General features: G+C 37.7%; 2 protein-coding genes across 4 annotated transcripts in view; one reads left to right on the top strand and one right to left on the bottom strand.

Annotated features, from left to right (window-relative positions):
- LOC132628280 (tetratricopeptide repeat protein SKI3) overlaps window positions 1–3,995 on the top strand; it is a 33,655-nt gene extending 29,660 nt beyond the window's left edge. The window contains exons 18-21 of one of the 2 annotated variants that reach the window (XM_060344077.1): window positions 563–805; window positions 1,003–1,646; window positions 1,906–2,109; window positions 3,304–3,472. In XM_060344077.1, the coding sequence (XP_060200060.1) occupies window positions 563–805; window positions 1,003–1,646; window positions 1,906–2,109; window positions 3,304–3,314 (1,102 nt within the window). In that variant the 3' untranslated portion in view covers window positions 3,315–3,472. The other variant, XM_060344076.1, reaches the window with a different exon arrangement.
- A 1,251-nt stretch (window positions 3,996–5,246) lies between these two features.
- Window positions 5,247–21,162, bottom strand: LOC132628282 (uncharacterized). 2 transcript variants are annotated; one of them, XM_060344078.1, is made up of 11 exons: window positions 20,538–21,158; window positions 20,238–20,465; window positions 19,988–20,109; window positions 19,609–19,669; window positions 19,329–19,469; window positions 17,864–17,971; window positions 16,214–16,442; window positions 15,865–16,116; window positions 12,863–13,006; window positions 11,030–11,182; window positions 5,247–5,583 (listed from the first exon to the last, which is right to left on the bottom strand). In XM_060344078.1, exons 1-9 carry the CDS (start codon window positions 20,655–20,657, stop codon window positions 12,924–12,926), a joined length of 1,344 nt encoding a protein of 447 aa, XP_060200061.1. In that variant the 5' UTR covers window positions 20,658–21,158; the 3' UTR covers window positions 5,247–5,583; window positions 11,030–11,182; window positions 12,863–12,923. The 2 variants fall into 2 exon arrangements, with proteins under 2 accessions (XP_060200061.1, XP_060200062.1); XM_060344079.1 differs by lacking the exon at window positions 11,030–11,182 and having other exon boundaries at window positions 20,538–21,162.
- Window positions 21,163–22,022: the final 860 nt, after the last annotated feature.

The raw sequence follows: 22,022 nt of genomic DNA on the forward strand, positions 1-22,022 counted from the left end.
CTAAAACTTGAGAATTGCCTAGGGGAAAATATGTGGTATAGGAATAGTCCAAAGACTACTTTGCTGTATGCATACACGTTATGGTGCTCTGCAAGAGGAGCAAGATTTCCACATCATAAGTGTAAGTTATTGGCACTATCTTTTTAGTGTAAGATGTTCCTTTATTTGGCAAGTAACAGAGTATTTTCAATGTCCATGTTTTCTTTTAAATGGTGGGGTGGGGGGTTGGGGGGGAGGATTGTAGTTTTGCTAAGTTTCCTCGCCCTTTAAAAATCTTTGCATGGATGTCCTGTTGTTCATGCTCAGGACTCCTTGCTTAATATCATTGGTCAGTGTCTTCTCTCATTTTGCACAATTGGTTTGTTCCATCTTGATTTTCGTTCTTGTGTTTCAATAAGTGTACATTTCAATTTTGGGCTAGTTCCTTTGAATTACTTGCTGTGTTTGATCTTGATACTTGCTATTCCCTATATGAAACTTATTTCCATTTGTATAGTTGTAAATTTGTGTCTTAGTCTGGTGATCAAAGTTGAGTGATCTGCTGTAATATTCTGGTGAATAGGACCCTTCTTGGCTATCTATTAGTATCCAGCAAAGAATGGAAAGATGTTCACATTTCAGCTCGATGCTTCATAGTGGATCCTTCTGAACATCAGGAAAAGGAAGGTGTTAAATCCAGTGTTGAGATTTTTGGTGCTGGAGCAGTTGCTTGCTGTACTGTGGGGAGCGGCAAGAAGACATTACCCATGTCCATCTGTAGAGAAAATTCAACATTCGGGTGCAAAACAATCAAGCTGCTGCAGAAGTACTGTATTCTTTATCGACGTGCTATTGGACTTTATTTATGAAATTTTATTTCTATTATACACTTTTTGCAGCTCACTTTGTTGATAAATGAATCCGATACTCCTGACACGATGGGAGGACGACATATGGATTTTTGTCCATGAAATATATGCCCAAGCTTTTCTGTGCATCTAACTTAAATGTTTATATTTATAGGTGTGTCCATCAGGAGCCTTGGGACCATCATTCCTATTACCTGCTTGTACTAAACTATTTTCAGAAGGCGCGGCAGGAGAAATTTCCGCGTAACCTGTGTGTTGTTCTTGAGAGGTTAATAAGTGTGGCTCTTCGAAGTGAGCTTTATGCAAAGGAAGACATATCTTCCCAATACCAAAAGTTCCAGCTTCTGCTTTGTGCTGCGGAGGTTAGTTTGCAATGTGGGAATAATTTCAAGTGCATTATGCATGCAAAAAGCGCTCTAGAGATGCAGCTTTCAGATAACTACCTCTTCTTTGCACACTTGCTGCTGTGTCGTGCCTATGCTGTGGAAGATAATTATGTTGGGCTTCACGAAGAGTACGTAAAGTGCTTGCAGCTCAAAACTGATTATCATATTGGTTGGATTTGTCTTAAGTTTCTTGAAAGTCGATACAAACTGCAGTCAGATTCCAGTTCACTAGCCTTGGCCTTTCAAGAGTGTGGCAAAGAAATAAAAACTTCGTGGAACATGTGGATTGCTATATATAATTTGGTTCAAGGTCTAACTGCAGTTTGGAATGGGGAGTTTATTGGCGCACAAGAGTCCCTTGTGCAAGCTTGCTCGTTAGCGGGTGGCGAGAGTTGCCTTTTTCTTAGCCATGGTAACATTTGCTGAACAATTCTGAAATTGACTTTAATACCCTTAAACTATTTTCTATTAACTCACTTTTTGGGCAAAAGTGTATTTTCCCATTCAAAATCTCTTCTATTTCTCTCTGCAGAATCCACATAAGTGCCTAGAGGGCTGCATTCCATCGTCTGCGTTTTCTTTCCTTCTCTCTGGCTTTCTATCTTTCCATCTTTCTATCTAAGGCTGATGGTCTTGTTGGTTCAATTGGTAACGGGAATTTGATTATTCAGGTGCTATTTGCATGGAGATTGCCAGGCAACAGTCCGATTCAGATTTTTTATCACTTGCTATTAGAAGTCTGAAGAAAGCAAAAGACAGTGCTTCGATGCCGCTACCCTTTGTCTCAGTACTACTGGCACAAGCAGAAGCTAGCCTCGGCTCTGAATCAAAGTGGGAAAAGAACCTCATTGAGGAATGGTCATCTTGGCTACCAGGTTTGATTTGTCCTTTGGTAATTCATTTATGTTTTATTTAGAGCAGTTAAGTTTGGACTGTGGTTGACAACTTTGCTTGAGTCAATACTGAATGCAATATCGACTAATGGGTCTTTCACAATCAGACTAGCTATATACTATGGCATTTTGATTATGAAAGTTTGCTGTGTAGCTGACCCTCTTACCCATTGTTGCCAGAGTGCGAGCCTACTTATCTTTGATGTTTTATGTTTTTTAAATAAGATTTGGACATATACTTTTGGGGTTGAAAATTGATCTGAAATGTCCACTTTCTTGCATAGTGGTCAGCCAAGGTTTTCCAATATATGCATCTCCATTCCAGTTCCATGTGTTTCTAGACATAGCTAATTGCCAAATGTGATACGCAAAGGGGGAAAAGAGAGATATTTATACATAGAATATTTGGGAGAGTTGAGCAACCCTTCTGTCCCACACAAAGAGACTGAAGGAAAAGAACAGAAAAAGAAAAGAGAAACCTATCCTCATAATACCCAAATATTGGGTACTTCATTGTCCACAATTTATGGCAAAATGATCAGTGTTGTCAACGGTGCACCTAAGCTCTGAAGCGAGTCGCAAAGCAAGTTGGGCACTTTGCATCACTTAGGCAGCAGTTTAGTGAAAGCACTATGGCATGTTCTTTTGGCAATCCTACCACCAACTGCCCTTTCAAAAGGACAAGGTTAAAGTGAGGTCTCTGGGTTCTGTTTTAAAGAAGAGACTACTACATAATAAATATTACTTACTACTTCAGGCTCTTCCTCGGGCCACTGTTTTAGGTGAGGTTCTATACTTTGATGGTTACTTATGTTTTCATCTCCCCCATCCCAGTAGCTACGAAAAATTCCTAAATATATTCCCTTCCGTCTGTTCAGGGATATTAATAGTTAGGAAGGTGAATATGCTAGTATAAGAAAAATGAATCATGGCATTTGAATTTAAAAATCTATAACAGCATATTGCATTTGAGTAGTAGATTTAAATTTAAGATGGTCTTTTAACTTGATTGTCAGTTTTCTTTTCAGTTATTTCACGTATTTGCAGTTTTCCCGATTGTTCCATCCATATAATTGCACATTTTAATATCTTGAGCTCCCAGTAGATCTTGGCGCTCTTCGTCTTTGACAAGGCAGACTGACAGGGATTGCCTATTTGTACCGTTGCTCTTACTAGGAAAAAGATAGAAAGCTGTTATTGTGTTGTTACTCTTGCTGGTTTATGTCCCCTGCTGCTCGGAGACAACAAATACCATCCAAAATTTGGTGGATCAGTGTTGGAATGGCAGTTTAGAGAATCCAATCTGCTGCATTATTTTTATACAGCTCATGCTTTGGCTTCATCATGTTTCTTGCAGAGACTAGGCCTGCTGAACTATTTTTCCAGATGCATTTGCTTGCTAGACGCCTGACAGAAGGTTCTGCAGCTATATCCAGTCTGGAGCCTTCTACAAGTCCTCTAAGATGGATACTTCAAGCAATCCATATGAATCCGTCTTGTTTGAGATATTGGAGAGCTTTGCTGAAATTTATGGAGTAACTTGCAAGCTTTGTGAACTCGTACAACTACTCAAATTCTGTCCTTGCTGCTACCAGCTAGGCATTTCATTTTTCTGCTTCCCAGAACAGGGCAACTATTATGGTCATGTCTGCCTCTTGCATAGTTTAATTTAGAATTCGGTCTTCTTTATTTGGTCATTTTAATTCTCCTTTCTTCTTTCCAGTTGTCCACTCTTTTCACCTAACATGTATAGTCATATGCTTAGTTTGGCCATGGGTATCTCACAAGGCAGACTGGCAGCCGTCTTTTTACGACTGTATCAGACAAGCGTTACTTTAATTCTCATAATTATGAGCAGCTGTTGACAATTTTCAGGGAGTTTTGAGCAATCTCAAAACTTGCCAGTGCAGAGGTTCAGCAAGTGTTATCGGCTTCTGGGAAGACTCGTTAAAAGAATCTCAAAATTTGGAACTTTTGCAGTCTCCAGGCGTCTGAAATTAATAGGCACACAATTTCATCGTCTTGATAAAACGTTATTATTTAATGAGTGTTGGATCAAAATCCCCCTATACCATCATGTTTTTATTAGTTTTATACTTGAACATACCTAGTTTGCATTAACCCCATGACCTATAACTTTCAAGTGCTAAAACTCTCCTGTCTTGACAGATGGCAAAATGTGTGCAACTACATAAAAAAAATCCATCTACATAGCTTTTACAACAACTAATTGAGCCGTGGACTAAGCAGAATAGAGGAAGGATACATAAAAAGATCTTGTGAATATGATCTTCCTCTCGAAGTTTAGGACTTTTTTATTTATGATGCTCTCGATTCACACATTTCAACTTGAAGACACGATAAAATTAAAGATTATACAATGAAATTATTGTGCAATCAAACCAAATGAGAATTAGTCTACTTCAATTTCTCTACAGCCAAAAAGCTCTCAGCAAAATTGGACAAAAGTGGTGTCTCTTTATGTTTTTCTCTTTACCATTATTTGTCTGCCTTAACTTTTGTTTTTCTTTAGTTTTACTTATTTAGTTGGAATTTATGTTATAATTAAAATCATTAATAATCTAAATGAAATCTGAACAAATAATAAATAAATAAATAACACGTATAGCGCCAAAGGCTTTTGGGAGTGTGAACACATTTACATAACATATAATGGGTGGGGTCTTATACAGTTTAGGGGGTGATATTAATGAGGTATAGTTTAAGTATGAAATTAAAAAAAATGTGATAGTTTAGGTGGGTTTAGCACCTTAAAGTTAGTGTTCAAGTGGGATAACGTAAAGTCAGAATAGCAAAACTAATAAAAACGCAATAATTTAGTGAGATTCTGATTCATTATCTCAAATTTTATTGTAGTTAATTTAATTTACGAACCATACTCAGCAGTTCTTATTGAGTTCCTCATCGTAAGCACTTCCATACTCCGCACGCTATCCAAGTCACTGGTTTGAATCGAGTTAAGTGATCTCAATTGCTCTCCCAATGTTTTTACTGGAGTTAATCGGGTAGTCCATTTGTATATTTAATGGCTTGTCAAATTATAAAAATAGTAGCTAGTGCTAAATGCCATGCAATAGTGTGATTAGCTGGATGAAATGGAAGACTAGGGAAATTGAAAATAACATTACTGAAGTCATCTCAAAAGATATACTCCAATGTTCTGAAATTCAGGTGAAGTAAAAGATAAAAAACAATGGTAATTGAAGTACAAGTGATACCAAGAACCAGTGCTTAGTATAAGACTCGGATATATAACCACTGGAGTATACTAGTGAAGCCCTAGTGTTAAAGATAATTCTTCAGAACCGAGTATTGGAATATTATGGATCTAGATAGAATATTTATGATATTGAAGATTCATACATCTGACCACAACTACCTTGGAATTAAGGCATAATCATATTTTCTTCTAGTTGACTTGCCCTCCAGATTCACCTGTGACACAGCAATCAGTTAAGAGGGGTCCCACAAACTACAACCCATTAAAATATCAGAATACAATGTTTTAACATATAAACTCACATACAGGTACAGGAGCTGCTATAATCTCATGTCCTTTTGACACTAAGACCCAGTTTTGAGTCTATGTGGATGTATTATGAAATTGATGTTTTCCGGTTTTTAATTAAACTAGTTTCTAGATGCGTGTTGCACGTATATCTCTTGTTAGAGTACAAAGATCTAAAATAAAATGTTGATATATAAAACATCAAAAGAGGAACCTGTGATTTTTCCGGACCACTAATAACTATAGAAGAAGGAAGACGAGGCAATTTGAATCCCTGCTTATTTAATGTCTGGATGTGCAATAAACATGAATTTGACACTCCTCACAGTGAAAGTGCTCTTGTTGTTGAGCATCCATACGGGCTTGTCGGGGAGATCTGAGGCAGCATTGTGAGGTTCCAAAGTCTTTAAAAGAGTGGCTAACCTATCAATTTCCCTGTCATTAAGAGCTCTTCTGAATAGCAATTTCCAGCCTTGATGACTCCAAACCTGACTCACGTGCAAGTGAGGAGGGCATCAAGAACTGTATTTATTAGAGTTAGTCTGTCTCCCAAGGATAGATATTGACATTTCCAACTTGCTAACTTTTTAGCAGACCTCTCCACCACTTCATTCCAGATTTCCTTGGATTTGCTCTTCGCACCAAGAGGCATTGCAAGGTATTTGGATGGTAATGAACCCAACTGACAACCAAGGTTCTCAGGAAAAAAAAGGAAGATCAGGTGCCTGATTAACTGGATACAGAATGCACTTGTACCAGTTCACATGGAAGCCAGAGATACCTTAAAAAATGGTGAGAATTGCCCTCAGATGTGTCTAATTTGCGAAACTTTAGCATCACAAAAAACTAGGAAGTTATCACCACATAGGAGGTGAGTAACCTCCGTAATTCCACCTGTGGTGTCTCTGGTACAAGATCATCTGATCAAGTTATTGGAGTAGGCTATTCTAAGCATATGGTTAAGGCCTTCCATTGCTAGTATAAAAAGAAAAGGAAACAAGGGATTCCTCTGCATTAGGTCCCTACTGGATTGGAAAAATCCCTCAGGATTTCCATTTACCAAGACAGAGAATTTGGCAGTTGAGATACAAAAACGGATCAATTAACATAATCAGAAGTCTTTTCAATGTCAAGTTTGCATGCATAGTAGTTCAGGCATTTTTTGTTGAAGCCTGGAATCCACCAATTCATTAGCAAGTACAATTGCACCCATGATATGTCTGGCTTTAATATAAGTCATTTGATGTTTATCTACAAGCTCTGCTATTACAGATTTCAACCTCGCAGTGATGAGCTTAGAGATAATCTTGTAGAATCCCCCCCCCCCCCCCCACCCCCCACCCCACCCCTGAGCTCTTCTACTCTATTCTTTTCGGGAATCAATGCAATGAAGGTGGCATTGAAAGACCTCTCAATGCATTCATTCTGGTGAAAGTTATGAATGGTTTGCATGATATCATCTCTGAGATACACACCAAGTTTTGAAAAAACCCAATAACCCATAGTGAAGCCATCAGGACCTGGGGGTTTGACCAAAGCACTTTTGCTAATAATCTGGAGGACTTCTGCCTCGCCAAAAGGTCTTTGTAGCCACACTTGTTCATCCTGAGTGATTTTGGCAGAGCTTGAGAATTCAAAAGTTGGCCTCCATGGTTCTGTTTCTTAGTAAATATTCTTGTAAAAGTCTACTATCGCCATTTGAATGTCTTCAGGATCTGGCACCTCTCCTCCATTGACAACAAATTTGTCAATTGTGTTGAATCTCCTGCGGATTCTCTGAGAAAATGTAGTATTTGTCTCCCAATTGTGACCACAAGACACCTCTTCCTTTTTAGCATGTTTTCTAATTCAACAAGCACAGTGGCTCTGATCATCATCTCATTTTCATTAAGGTCCCGAGCATCTTGAGCCTGATCCACATCAGCCAACTCATTCAAGAGGTTGTTTTTTTGTTCATCATTTCACCAGAATTTGTCTTACTCCATTCCTTTAGTTTTCCTTCAAGCAATTTCAATTTGGTGCTAAGCTTGTGATCAGGGAAGTTATGGACCACAAATCTTGACCACCAATGTTGTATCAAATTAGTAAAACGTTCTACTTCAAGTCACCAGTTCTCAAATTTGAAGTAGTTCTTCTTCTGTCCCCAATTGCCACATTCAAGAAGAGTAGGAGTGTGATCAAATAGTTCTATAGGGAGAATTCTTTGTCTGAAAGCTTCCTCCCAGCCCACTGAAAAGAGGACTCTATCAAGCTTTGCTGCACTTTTATGGTTTATCCCTCTGAACCATGTGAAACAATCACCATTAAGAGGACGGTCAACCTGTTCCAAATCTTCCATCTATTCAGAAAAGTCTAAGTCATGGAGTTGGTAATTACTGTCCTATTTCCTCTTTCATGCATAAATCTGTTGGGGTTGAAGTCACCACAGACTACACATGGTCCCTCCCATAGACCTCTTGAAGTTGCAATTTCCTCCCAACAAAGTTGCTTATCAATTCCGGAATGTGGAGCATAAACTCATGTGAGACTCCAACTGAAGAGTGTCTACTGGTTCCACATCATGAATTTGCATGATTTGCAAATTTTGGTCTTTAAAGTGAGTCTGCATGTCTGGTGTTGTTTCAGTGATCGGCAAAATCTCAATATCTTTGTCCTTGGTTGTTTCTTTATTTTGTGAGATGGTGGGGGACTGTGGGGGTGATAACAGTGGAGGAGTGATAGAAGTTTTGAGGCTAGCCGCTTCTCACTGGGCAAAAGAATGGAGAAATGTGGCGGCAATTTCTTTCAGGACTGTTAAGAGAGGATTTAGATTGAAATGAGCAGAAGAGGGCAGATTTCGCATGGTTCTAATTTGATCCTCACGTGCTAGAGCACGTGCTTCATTAAAACAAGGGTCATGAGCATTTTTGCCCCTATTTGTACTTTCTCTTTAATTTTTGCCCCTCAAATGAAATTTATGCCTCCTGAGACATAAGTTATTAAGGATCCCGCACAAGTTGTACCGGATTCCTTAAACAACTTATGCCCTGGAAGGCATAAGTTCTATTTGACAGGAAAAAATTAAAGACCAGCCCATTTGAAGGGAAAATCGTGCAATTTTTTGTTAAAACAAAGACCCTGAGATGTGGACTCTTTAAGTCGGCCCAAAACCTCAAACTGATTTGGGCCCAAAAAATCAGGACCCATGAGTTGTGTGGCTGTTTCGTGGGATTGATAAGGTTTCTCATGTGACGTGTGCTCAAGTGCGCTGTTTTAAAAATAGAGGTTTGACCTACAGGTGTATTTGCTGACAACTCTCTTGAAATCTGCTGGAAAAAATTTATTGCTCTCCTTTCTTCTCCCAAGCACGCTTAACTTCAGAGTTCTGATGAGATCCGACGCGTTAGTGCTGGTATGATCTCAGTTTGGGTGAAATTTGTTGGTCTACCGCTGCACCTCTGGTCGCAAAAGACCTTCAAAACATTGGGTGATTACTGTGGAAGTTGGCTCGAGATGGAAGAGGAGAAACACAAATTCAGAATCATCTCAAATGGGCTAGAGTCAGAATTAAAGTCGATGGGCGCAATATTCCGAAGGAAGTAACATTAAAAATGGAGGGTTTACTTTCACGATTCAAGCTTAGGCTGAAATTACGGCGACTTTCTGTGTTGGAGAAGAAATTGGCGAGAGTAGTAGTAGGATGGGTGGCCCCCTGGGAAGTCGTGTTGCATCCCTCCTTTCTACCTCCACGAGGTAGGGGTAAGGTTTGTGTACACTCTACCTAGCCAGACCCCACCTGTGGGATTACACTGGGCATGTTATTGTTGTTGTTGAGTTTGCTTTTTGGGACTGTTATGTTGCCCCTGAAGTCAGTGTCCACCAACTCTGGAAGCTGGGAACTTTTTCCATCTCCAGATGCCGTTCATGACCAGTTCAGCAGTGGCTTTGGCTGCAAACTCGAGGAGGAAAGAGTGGTTCCCCATTTTGTAAATATTCAGTCTGTTGGCTTGGTTCCATAAAGACTGAGACCAGCTTCTAATATCAGAGAGAGTGGGGAATTCCGAGTTGTTTGCATTAAATTTGCATACCAAACATCTGTTCAAAACTTAGTTTTGTGACTGATTAAAAGCCTCATCAACCCGCAAGGGTGGTTGAGTTGGTTGAGCATGAGGCTTCCATAGTGGAGGTCTCAGGTTCGAAACCCCTGCCTACAACAGCAGTGGATTTGCCTTGTGGGTCGAGCTTGTCGCACGGGGTATCTCTTCTGTGTAGTTTGCAGGCTATTGCACAGGAACGGGGTTTACCCTGTGCGCACCCGATGCTGGGGGTTCCCTTGTCATTTAAAAAAAAAAAAAAAAGCCTCATCAATGCAAATGATTTTGCCTTTTTCTAGTCCCAAATCAACCTGAATCTGAGTTTGATTCAACTCCCTACCAACCATTTACTGCCTCTGACCGCATCAGCAAAAGGGATGCTGTACTCTATTAATCAGGACTCGAATGAGAAAGGTTGAGAAGGGTGAGCATAATGAACCTGGACACCTTGTTTACAATATCATTCCAGCCCGTATTAAAAGCTAACTCAGGGATGATTAGGACCGATCTTCTTCCTCGTAGGCTGACAATGCTAATGTATCTCCCAACCTTTTTTTTTTTTTTTGAGAATAGAATATTAATGTATCTCCCAAACCTGTTGTAGTTCCTGGAACTAAAAGTTCCAGAGAAATTTTGTCTTTTCTCTTCCATCTCCTGACCATGTTGCCCTGAAATTTCGAGGCTTCCATCATGACTCGAGCTAGCCATTAATTGGTAGCTATGTTGAAGGTTGTTCTCCTAATGAAAGCTCTGCTTCTTTCAGTCCAGTCGAACAAAAGATCAGCTGATTCTAATGATCTCGTGATATAATATGATTTAAGCCCACCACGAAGAAGATGGTGTTATCCATCTTGAAAGGAAGAGGAAGGAGGGGGTAGTCTTTTTTTATTGAAGGGTGGCCGTATTACTATAATGAACAGCACAAAGGAGCTCAATACTGACAATAAAAAATCCTCCAAATACACAATTACGTATTTTCATATTCAACTTGTTTCAATCTTCTCCCCACCCCAACTCCCTCCTAATTAGTGCCTATTTCTTAAGGTTCTTCATTCATACCAGAACGACAATGGAGTTTAAAGAAGAGAGGAGATGTATAAAGTCCTTTGTGGCAAAGTTGAAAACCTTTAGCAGGGTTTTCAAAAATGCTCCCACGTCCCCCGAGGGTCTCTCTTTCCTACTTCCTAGTATTGTAGATTCACCTCTTTCCAGTACCTAAAATACATGTAGACTCACCCAGCCGGAAAAATGTAGACTTTAAAATACATTTTTTATTTCTAATTAATCAAATGTAATATACCTGGTTTTTCTTCTCTTTCCACCTTTTAGCCTTGTATCCGTATAATCTTCACTTTACGAGCAATCACATGAGAATCCAAAGTGCTTCTAACTTTTCACCCTTGCAACATAACCGATTTATTTCACCTTTTGTCCATAAAAATAGATGCTCTTGCTGCAAGATATATAGTGGTTTGGGGAAAAAAGAAACGGTAAGATATAAACCTGAATGAACAACACGTTACAATTCACAGTTGGTAGATGATTTGGTCATGTATTAAATTAGTCAAATGTACTTATATCCATTTTTTATAGCCATGAAGGGTCATGTTGGTTAACAGACTACGAAAGTATCTGACATCGGAGGCAATAGAACAGTCCCAAAAAGCAAACTCAACAACAACAATAACATACCCAGTGTAAGCCCACATGTGGGTCTGGGTAGGTAGAGTGTACGCAAACCTTACCCCTACCTCGTGGAGGTAGAAAGGAGGGATGCAACATGAGGACTTCCCAAGGGGTTACCCACCTAGTAGTACTCTCGCCCAACCACGCTTAAAGCCAGAAAATGTATTTTAAAGTCCACATTTTTCCTCATTAAGATACTTAACTAAAGGACCAAGAAGAAAAAAATTGTGGTAACAAAATGTATGAGCTACTGAAAAAGTTCTTGTCTATAACTTTTCACTCATTTTCTTTCATTGAAGATCATCCAAGTCTTTAGGCTTCAATGACATAAACATTTCTTCTGATTCCAGAACTACTAAGACATGATCCTTTTCATTTTGGTTTTGCTATACCTGCTGCTAAACTTAGCTTAAGTGAAACATAGACCAAGTACTTTTCTGTGATAGTCGATTCATGTTTCATGATATCAATGTTCAGTCAGTTGAACTTTCTACTCTTGGTTGCTTTCCATTGTCCAAAAGTTTCTCTATGGTGTGTATATATCTGCTAGTTGCTTTATAATCAGACATTATACAATCACCTTATTTCATACATAATTCTCGTGGACTAAAGGTAAGATTATAGATATCATTCATTCACTAGTTTGTGTCATTTTGATTGTAAAATCTGCAAATCATTATATCTCAGTGGCTGAAAATTTGAAGTTATAGAACTCCGTAAATTGCTCGGTATTCTCTCCCTGATTTCTCCACTCATATACTTCTACAATGAGGGATTTATCGGACTCCATCCTTAACTTGCCCAAGCTGATAGCGATGAGTTTTAATTGTTCAAGTCTTGAAACTTTGATTTGCTGAATTCTGACACCTTGCTTCTTACAGGACAGAATTACGACTAAAACTTAATGTCAAACCATTTAGTTAATAAAAATAATGAAAGAAAATATAAAATTACCTTTTCGGTTTTAATGAGAGACTCTCGTATAAGTTATGATGGTTATGTGATGCATAAAATAAAATTTCCTATTAGCTATCTAATAGATCAGCAGTAAATGTTTTTGATATTCAAGCAGACATAACAAGCCTTTTGGCATAGTATCATTGTTAATTGGCTAATGATATCATGGTGCTCATAGAAGTGTGACTACAATTGTGAAAGTAGGTTTTAGCCACAAGGCATGCTTTGATGGAAAGAAGTTACGGATTTCTAGAGTACAAAACAAATGCATTAAAAATCTGTACTTTTGGTGTAATAGCAGTACTATAGATAGGATGGAGAAGTAATTGGACTTTTTACACTTGCTAGGAGATAATATGTAATATGGATTAAAGAGTTTGCTGCTAGATCCTGTACTTTTTTCTGTACCAACTTGGTACTTTCTTAATAAAATATTTACTTATTAAAAAAAAAAGGTTTTAACCACAAAAAAGGAGGTTGTCGATAGTACCTGATCATGTATCACTCAATAACCAGCATTTAATCTCAAGGCTACAAAGTACTCAAAATCTTCAATCATGCTTGTATTTGCAATGGCATCTCTTGCAACATGACCTGACTGCACAGAGGAGTCCTATGGTTGCAAGAAGCAGCACTGCAACAATTGGAACCACCACAATCAGAACATGGAAATTCAACATGAAAAGGTATATCAATATTAGCAAAGGCCTCACAAGTTGCACCGATGCCTTTAACAAGCCTAGTACGGCCTAAAATGTAAACAAAGCCTTTAGCAGGAAATAGTGCCTGGATATATAGGTATTTATAAGTCAAAAGTTACCTCATTCTTGAGTATAATTTGTTAATGTACTTTGGCCATTCGTACGTCACACTCTATTTGCTGGAAACATGATGCTTATTTCAATACCTAAGTTACCTTATTTTATCACTTTCTCCTTGCAGTCCTCTTAAAGAATGAGAACAGGGTAAGTTCTACATTAGGAGTCTTTTTATACTGATTTAGACCCTATTTGTCGGTAGGTTGACAGATCCAAAATCACATTAGTAGCATAAACAAGTATCAGGACAGATTTTGGTCAAAACTCTTATCCACTCCTGAATTAATCTTTGATCTTTCTTAAGCCATATAACTCATGATCACAACACCTTGGTTACCACACACTTGGAAAGTATAATGGTATATCGTTTATCACTTTAATTTTGATATTCTTTCTTTTTGTAAATTAATGACTACAGATTTTGGAAATAAAGAGCTTATAGAAAAGTCAGATAAGGAACACTTTATGGCTCACTCCTGAATAAAAACGGTAAAAGATGTGAAGTCTGTGATATGACTGTCCAGCAGCCGCCATGTGCCTTTTTTAAAGAACTTAAATGGCGGCAATGTCATACTTGGTCCAACTCCAATCTCAGGGGAGTAGAACTCCTTTTAGGAAAAAAGGAATGATGTTGCGGCTATACGAGGAAAGGACAAAAATGGTCCCTTAACTATGATAGTAGGTTCAAAATAGTCCCTTAACTATGCACTTAACGGTTTTAGTCCTTTAAGTTTGTTACAAGTTAACAAAAATGGTCCCTTAACTATGAGAGTAGGTTCAAAATAGTCCCTTAACTATGCACTTAACGGTTTTGGTCCTTTAAGTTTTCCATAAGTTGACAAAATGGTCCCTTAACTATGGGGGTTGGTTAAAAATAGTCCCTTAAGTATGCACTTAACGGTTTGATAATGTCAGAAAATGGTGTCTCGAAACACAAAGACCGACGGACTCTATCGATTAAAACTGAGGGAATCCATCGACTAAATAAAATACACTAGATTTTAGAAATAAATTAGAAATAGCAGAAACTAAAAAAGTTGTCACTACCAAAAACAAGCGAGAAAAACAATGGACGGAAACCGATGGATAAAATCGAGGGACACTATTTTTTTTTTTTTTTTTTTTAATTTTTATTGTTTTTTACGAAAACCAACGGAAGTCCATCGGTTATTTTTTAGGAAAAATGCGCGGAAGTCCATCCTATAACCGACTAACGTCCGTCGGTTTTGTCCCGAGTTATTTGACTGATCTAGAGTTCTCACTAATTTTTCCCTTTTTTTCATAGTTCTCGTCAAATCTAACAAATAGAGTTCGATGAATATTTTGTCGAGACTAAATCTGTCAACTTATGGCAAACTTAAAGGACCAAAACCATTAAGTGCATAGTTAAGGGACTATTTTGAACCTACTCTCATAGTTAAGGGATCGTTTTTGTTAACTTATAACAAACTTAAAGGACTAAAAAAGTTAAGTGCATAGTTAAGGGACTATTTTGAACCTACTATCATAGTTAAGGGACCATTTTTGTCCTTTTCTCGCGGCTATACATTGGCAGAGTAATAATTGAAGGTTTTTGGTACGAAACACAAAAGCTAGGAAGCATTCAAAGCCCTTTTAGTCCAAGTTTGTTTTATCCAGTTTTTCAAGACGAGGTGTTTAGTCAACAAAAGCTTCCAGCTCGAAAACATTTGCCATGGTCTTGTTACACCAAAACTAAGCAATTCACTTTTGTTCCAAATTAACAACATTTTCCTTTTTGTCTTCAAAGCATTCCTTTCTCTCCATGTGACCACCACACCACAGAGGGGATCTTTTAGTCATATTTTATGTAATGAATCAATGTGTTTACTTGAGTTTTTTAATGTCGGGAGTACAAAAAAAAAAAAGTTTAGTTGCAAGATTGCATTTACTGAAGTCTTTGATGCACTGAATACTTCTGAGATCTTTTTGTTCTGCAGTAAACCTTCTGCCTATCCTTCATGAACACCTCTTTCCAATCATCGCAGAACTTTCTCCGTTGTTTCACCCATCAGATAATCTTCCTTGCCTGTTTTCCCACTATTTGATCCTAAATTAGCCTTAAAGATCGTCATGAATTTCCACATCAAGCACTATAAATTAATCACATTGGAAAGTAATGCACCTTTCATTCTGAGAAGGGGAAGACTGCTTCTGGCTACTACCTCCTACTTGCATAAAGATCATCCTTTCTAATTTCATATTCATGCATCAATTCTTGCCCAGAGGGGCCATAAAGCCATAAGATCCTTCCAGTTCTTTAATTATTCATTACTCTTTCCTCGACACCGCCTTCACACAAAGGACAGAAGATAAAAGGTTCTCCAACCTTTTGCCTTCCAACCGGATTGGAGGTCCAAAATGTTGCATTGGCGGCAAGCAAAGAGGAAAGGAAAGAAGGTGATATAGTAGTATGGAAAGCCAGCATATGGAATTAAGTGGCAGGTAGCATTTTTCACAAATGCAGATTAAAGCAATGCAAGTGCGGAGGAGAGAACAAGAATAGACATGCAAGTAAAATACCAGACAACAAGCTAGAATTATTATCAGTTTGTATGGTACTCAATATTTGTTGAAGAAAGAGAACTTTTTTATGATAAACACATCAATCAGAACATCAGTAATAAAGAAAATGATGAGTTCAAAGGTAATTTACCAGCTAAAGTGGAAAAGAAAAATATTGCCAACCGATATCTGACAAACCATGGTGAGTCAACTTCAACAGAGCAATACTTTTGAAATTTTTCTAAGCCAATGGTCATTTCGGAGTCAACCTTTTGGCCTTGGAGTTCTGTTAATGAGATTTTCAATGCAATCACTGGCAATCCCTTTTCATCTCTGATGTCAAACTTCAAACCTACTGGATCTGAATCCCAATTGATCTCAATGGTCCCAAAGTTTGGTTGACCTAGATAACATCCACATACTGAAGATTAATGATCTAGACATAAAGCTGCTACAGCATATATTTAAATGGGCACAGGAAATGGGTAAGAAATGCTAACCATAAGTGCACGAACGATATCTGCAGCTTTTGTCCTTTACTCGCATTATAGCTGGAGTTAACAATGCCAAAAATCTCACAACGAAATGCAGCGGTGGAGAGACTGCTTTCTCCACTGCTTGGGTAAGGCCACTTGATGTTATGTCATACAAGGGGTAACCAGCAGCACAATTATATCTTGCAATTTCTCCAAAGTGAACATCTCCGCTTATGAAGAAAACCCCTTCTCTCTATACAAGGAAAACAACTAAATCTATTATGTGTATAGCAAGAGGTATTAGACATCGCCAATCTTACTGACAAATGGGTATGAGAACCAGACAAAGCAAATCTGACTTCTGAATTAAACATGTAGCCCAAGGAAAAGACAAATATGTATGCAGAACCAAAGCAGGTGTTATTGGAAACGTCAATTTCCAGCTATGGGTTCCTCAAAGTTCCAGTTGGTCTAGTCAGCAATTCTTTTGCCAATTAGGACCATCAAATATGACTAATAATAGTATTACAATCAACACATTCTCAAAATACTCAAAAAGAAAAGATGTTTACAATATAAAAAGAGAAAAAGAGTCTACTGTTGCACCAATCATCACCACCCCCAGGAAGCTCTCTTTTTCTTCATTCACTAGGGGATGTGTATCATAACTTAACGTGAAAGTTCCAAGTATGTCTTGTTAAAAGTGAATTTGTCTCAAAAGTTTCAATCTGTTGTGGACCATCAAGCATTATGTTGCCAAGATGTTGGAATTCATCATTGCCGCAGGATGTTAGAGTTCCATATTGGTTGAGGATATGAGCGGTAATCTCTACATCATAGACAATTCTCACCTCATAAGCTACCTTTCGGGGTTGAGCTAGACCCAAAGTCTATTTCTCTTAACATGGTGTTATTTGCTAAAAAGTCAGTGAGAATTAGTATTGAGCTTTCTATACAGAGCCCAACATTTGGCAGCCAAATCAGTAATGGATCTACTCTAATACTATATTGAACCGTGGGAGCATCTCATCTAACTTAAACGTTTAGTTAAGGTAGTCAAAGAATCAGACTTGGTTTCGGAAGTGGCAAAGGTCCTGACATCAAGTCTCATTACCACCCATTATCAAAAGAATTCCTACGTGCTTGCCCAAGAAAAAAGAGTCAGGTCGCACGTGAGGCTCGCATTGCTAACCAAGCATAAATAAATAATTGTGTCCCCTCTCTAACAATTTAAGCTTTTCGATGAGTAGGTAACCCAACTCAACACACCGTTGGTAATTTGATGATTAACACTTTGCAAAAGAACACTTTTCTGCCAAGGCCTTGATGCAGGGGTAGGAGGACTGCAACAGGGTTAGCCTTGGGGGTGGGACTGGAGAAAAAGAGAAAGGGGGTTACAGTTGCTGGCTGCATGTGGGAAAGGCAGGACGCAGTTAAGGGTAGGCTGAGGAAGAGTGAGGATCATAATGGTTTGTTTTCTTCTTGTTTTATTTCTGATGATTCACATAATATTATTCAGTTTTCGGCATAGTCATCATTAATATAAGGACCATTTGTTAGTGATATAAAAGACCCAATAGCCAAAAACAGACTATAAAGATTCGCTTAAAATATTAATGAGATACAGTTGTGGGACTAACCGAATCTCTATAATGGGAAAGAACGATATATTACCTTACTATCAGATATCAACTTGAAAAGACGACTTTTTTCCCTTGGAAATCGTCCCCATGACTCTGTATAAAATAGAGGGCCAGTTGTAGCTGAATGATTTGATATGACCTGTGCAAATACGATGCAGCTCATTATAGGAAAGCACCAAGAATATTCATGTATGAGCATTTAAAAGCCATGCTTCTTTCTTCTTTTGCTCCTCTTGATTTTTGATACAGGCAGTGGGTTCACATATTAGTTTACATTCTCAATAACTGCACACAATTGTTTAAGGCTTTGATGCCCAAGGGCCTATCTAATTAAAATGGAAAAGAGGAGAACAAAGAAAAGTTTGATCAAATGAGAGAGCTGCTAATTACAAAGAATGATTTGCTAAGTTACATATCAAAATGCAAAATACCATTTCATGTCGTCTTTTATTGCCCTACAAGCACAACTTGTGTGCATGTTTGAATCATTAAATTCTGATAAGGCACATTTTAATGCCCCAAATCCAACATTGGCCCTTTGAATGTAATAGACCATAAAAAGTTTTGCGTACACTGTACCCTCCCCAGACCCCACATTGTGGGAATTTACTGGGTATGTTGTTGTTGTTGTTGTAGACCATAAAAAGTTGCTGATGTAAAATTACGCATTAAGGTCTCATAATTAACCCTTGTTGGACTAGGAATGCCCTAGTGAAACTGCAGATCGGTCCACTTCAATAACACCAAGCAGTGACAGACTATATAGTTCAATTGCACAACTTCTAGCAGCACCCCCCACCCCCCAAAACCAACACACACACACACACAAAAAAAAAAAAAAAGGTAGAGTTAGTGACTTGCCGCTTGGCTCCAATTTTCTTCCCCTTTCCGGTAACACTGAGTGCACTAGTTGCATGGGATAGACCACGAAGCTCAAATGCCGTGAAACGTGAATAATTTAAGATGCAAACAAAATGTTATTCACTAAGGAAACTGGAATAGGTCCACTATTGCTGCTCAAAAGTGCTTTTTAAATTAATTGGTCAAACAAAAACTGCTTCTCACCAAAACGTACTTTTTTGGAAAGCACTATTCAAAATAAGTTGATTTTAGAAGCTTGCCCAATAAGGCTATGAGTATATGTAGATTTACACAATTTCTACAGCCAAGGTAAACTAAGAAAGGATAAGACCTATCTAAACATAACCTAAGTACGGGAAGGAAGTTACAACAGTGTCCCATAGAGTAGGAACTACTAGATCTAAAATTTAAAAATAGAGGTATCCTGAGTTACTATCAACTAGAAGGGAGGATTTATCGCTAACACATATTGAATTAATGCACATAGTAGTTTAATAACTCAGCAACTTACAATAGCAATGATTCACATTTGAACTTGATAACTGCAAATATAGCCACAAGTGCAAGCCATATGCTTCCTAGAATAAATAAATAAATGACTTCTACAAACGTCAAGGTGAAAACATATCTGATACCTGAATAGATGATACAATAATAGTAATAGTCGTAGGAGAACCTTTCAACTCCCTCTCCAACCACATCCATTGTGCATCTCCTAAGATACTGCCATCACTAGAGACAGGATCTCTGTAATATCTTGTATCCAAAAGAATGACCTAGAGAAGACCATCCATTAGATCAAACGGTACTGAAGGACGTAAATAAAAATTAGTTTGTTGATGGTAATGATTGCAATTGTTTAAACAATATAAAGAATAATCTCATATAAGAAATTTCACATTAACATGAAGATACCTTAACATGTTTACCCACAGGACCAAATATGTATGATGCATAAACACCAGCTTGTTTGCGCCTAGAGAAAAAAGAATGGTGAAAAGTGACTGAAAAAAGCAATTTGATAGAAGAACAGCAAGCTTAAAATGTCAACAGTTCCATTAGTTGGGACCGACAAGTAGCCACAGCAATGAGGAATCAAACTATATGATCGATGAAAAAGGACATCATCCTAGGTCATAAAGGATTTTGTCAATTGAAGATCAACTTCTACTTTAGATTTCCACAACAAAAACCAAAACAAGGAAGTTGGATAATTAACATATAAAGAAAGAATGAGAGAAGGACGGTTGACTCAACCACCTCTTGATACTATGAAGAATGAGGGATTGCTTACCGAGTACTTTCTAGCGGTTCATCCAGAAAATCAAGTAAAAGCCTTTGGTTAGTGATCTTGCTCTCAAATTCTTTTCCTGCGTCGTTTAATCCATAATCATGGTCATCCCAGGTGCCAATAACCTAAAAGATTCCAATATTAGAGATTATAAAAAATAATATAAGCCAGGGCCAAGATGTATAGGGTTCTTCATTTTCTAAACAGAAATGTTAGTGTATACATATAGTAAGAGATAGGAGTAGTAGAATACCTTAGTTTTGCGGGTGAGAGTAGAATATCCAGGAATGGTCTTAGCTTGATGATATCGGGACTTCATTTCGTGCTCAGAAGAAGGGTAAAACCTGGGGACATTCTTCCAGGGGCCAATAGTCCTCTCCTTTCCAAAAAGCTTGAAAGGACGTCTTATATCTCCGTAGATGGTGTCGCCCATCCAGATGAACACTTGAGGATCAAAACGGATTATTGCATCCCATATAGGCTGCCAGCCCACGGACGGAAAATGAGGAGTCTTAAGTTTAAAACCAAAAGAAAAACAAACAAAGAAACAAACCTGGGGAGCGCTTTGATTGGCGCACGATCCAAAAGCAATCCGGGAGACTATAGCAGCACTATGTCCGCTGCAGCATGACGGTAATAGCACTATCACTATTGTTCCCCACCACCACCGCATGAATGCAATTGCTGACAACTTCACTTGCTTGTTTCTTCGCTGAATCAAAACTAAACCTAAGAGAGATCAACTGATCGAAAATATTCCGCGGAACTTGGTGTGCTGGGATCGAATTCCTTCCTCCCTTTTCATATTTGACATCCTTCCCCTTTCAAATTTGTGTAGTACAATGTAGGGGTCGTTTGGTTCAAATTGTAAGAGATATTATCTCGGCATAAAAAGAAAAAATCAAATCAAAACTTGAATTGAACTAGAAAAAAAAATTGATATTTGTTTATCTGATTTGATTTTATCTTTTAAAGTTAAAACTATAAAGAAATTGATTTCATTTTTTTCTTAACCGACAAAAAATAGATTGAAAAAATCGAACCAAACCGTCTATATGAATACATATTGAAACGTATTATGTGCGTGTGTTGTAGCGCTCCTGAAAATTTCGGCGAGCTAAAAATATTATAATTATCATGTTGCTTTAAGCAAATGCTTAAGTTTTAATATTTTACGGCGAGCTAAAATATTAGAACTATCATGTCGCGTGTCATAGAATGTTAAGGATTATGATAGAATAAGGAGTGTCACGAAGTGGTCGTTTGGTTTAAGGTATAACATGGGTTATGCCGGTATTAATTTTTATACCACGGTTGGTATAAGGTATAGATTTATCTCGGGATTATTTTATACCTTGTACCAAACGTGGTATAAAAATTAGTGCTGGAATAACTCAACTTATACCTTCTTAACCCACTTATACTGGTATTATTTTATATCATCTTTCAGATGGTATAAAATAATACCAACAGATGGTATAAATTAGTCCCGGGATTGTAATCCCGGGACTATTTTAACCTCAAACCAAACGACCACGAAGTGTATAACACTATTCAGAATCAAGTTGTTCGGGAAAAGTTCACAAAAAGAGAGAACGACGAAATTTCAAAAAAAAAAAAAAAGTAAATCGAGACTTACACTACGCAATAAAATATCGCATGTATGTAAGTTCATACAACTGTTCATGTACTAGTGGAAGACTCAGCAACTACAGCAACTCCTACTTTAAGTGGAATTTTAGTGTATAGGTTGAGAAGTTACTTGGTATGTTGTCAATATATCATTACTCTATTCGCGCTGATTAGACTTTCAAGTATTGAATTTCTTATTTATTTAGTTTTTAATATTTCAAATTTAAACCAATTTTATTATTAACACTTAGTTTATATAGTTTACTATGGATTTTCATTACTTAAAGAGTTTTTAGTCTTCTAAAAAGCTTGTATAATCTATGCAAGGGAAACAATATTTACAATATTTTTTTCCTCTTAGAAAAACTAATCTTAAAACAGCATGGTTATTTCTTTGTACATTTAA

The sequence above is a fragment of the Lycium barbarum genome, chromosome 2, assembly GCF_019175385.1.
Source record: "Lycium barbarum isolate Lr01 chromosome 2, ASM1917538v2, whole genome shotgun sequence".
Taxonomy (NCBI): Eukaryota; Viridiplantae; Streptophyta; class Magnoliopsida; order Solanales; family Solanaceae; genus Lycium; species Lycium barbarum.

What these genes read in the sequence shown, in the direction of transcription:
- LOC132628282 (XM_060344079.1), bottom strand. Translation starts at nt 20,657, where the DNA reads ATGCGGTGGTGGTGGGGAACAATAGTGATAGTGCTATTACCGTCATGC. An exon ending in CTGTGGGTAAACATGTTAAG is followed by an intron (nt 19,470 to 19,608) that starts GTATCTTCATGT and finishes GGTCTTCTCTAG; the next exon opens with GTCATTCTTTTGGATACAAG. An exon ending in AGTTGATATCTGATAGTAAG is followed by an intron (nt 16,443 to 17,863) that starts GTAATATATCGT and finishes TTCCTTGTATAG; the next exon opens with AGAGAAGGGGTTTTCTTCAT.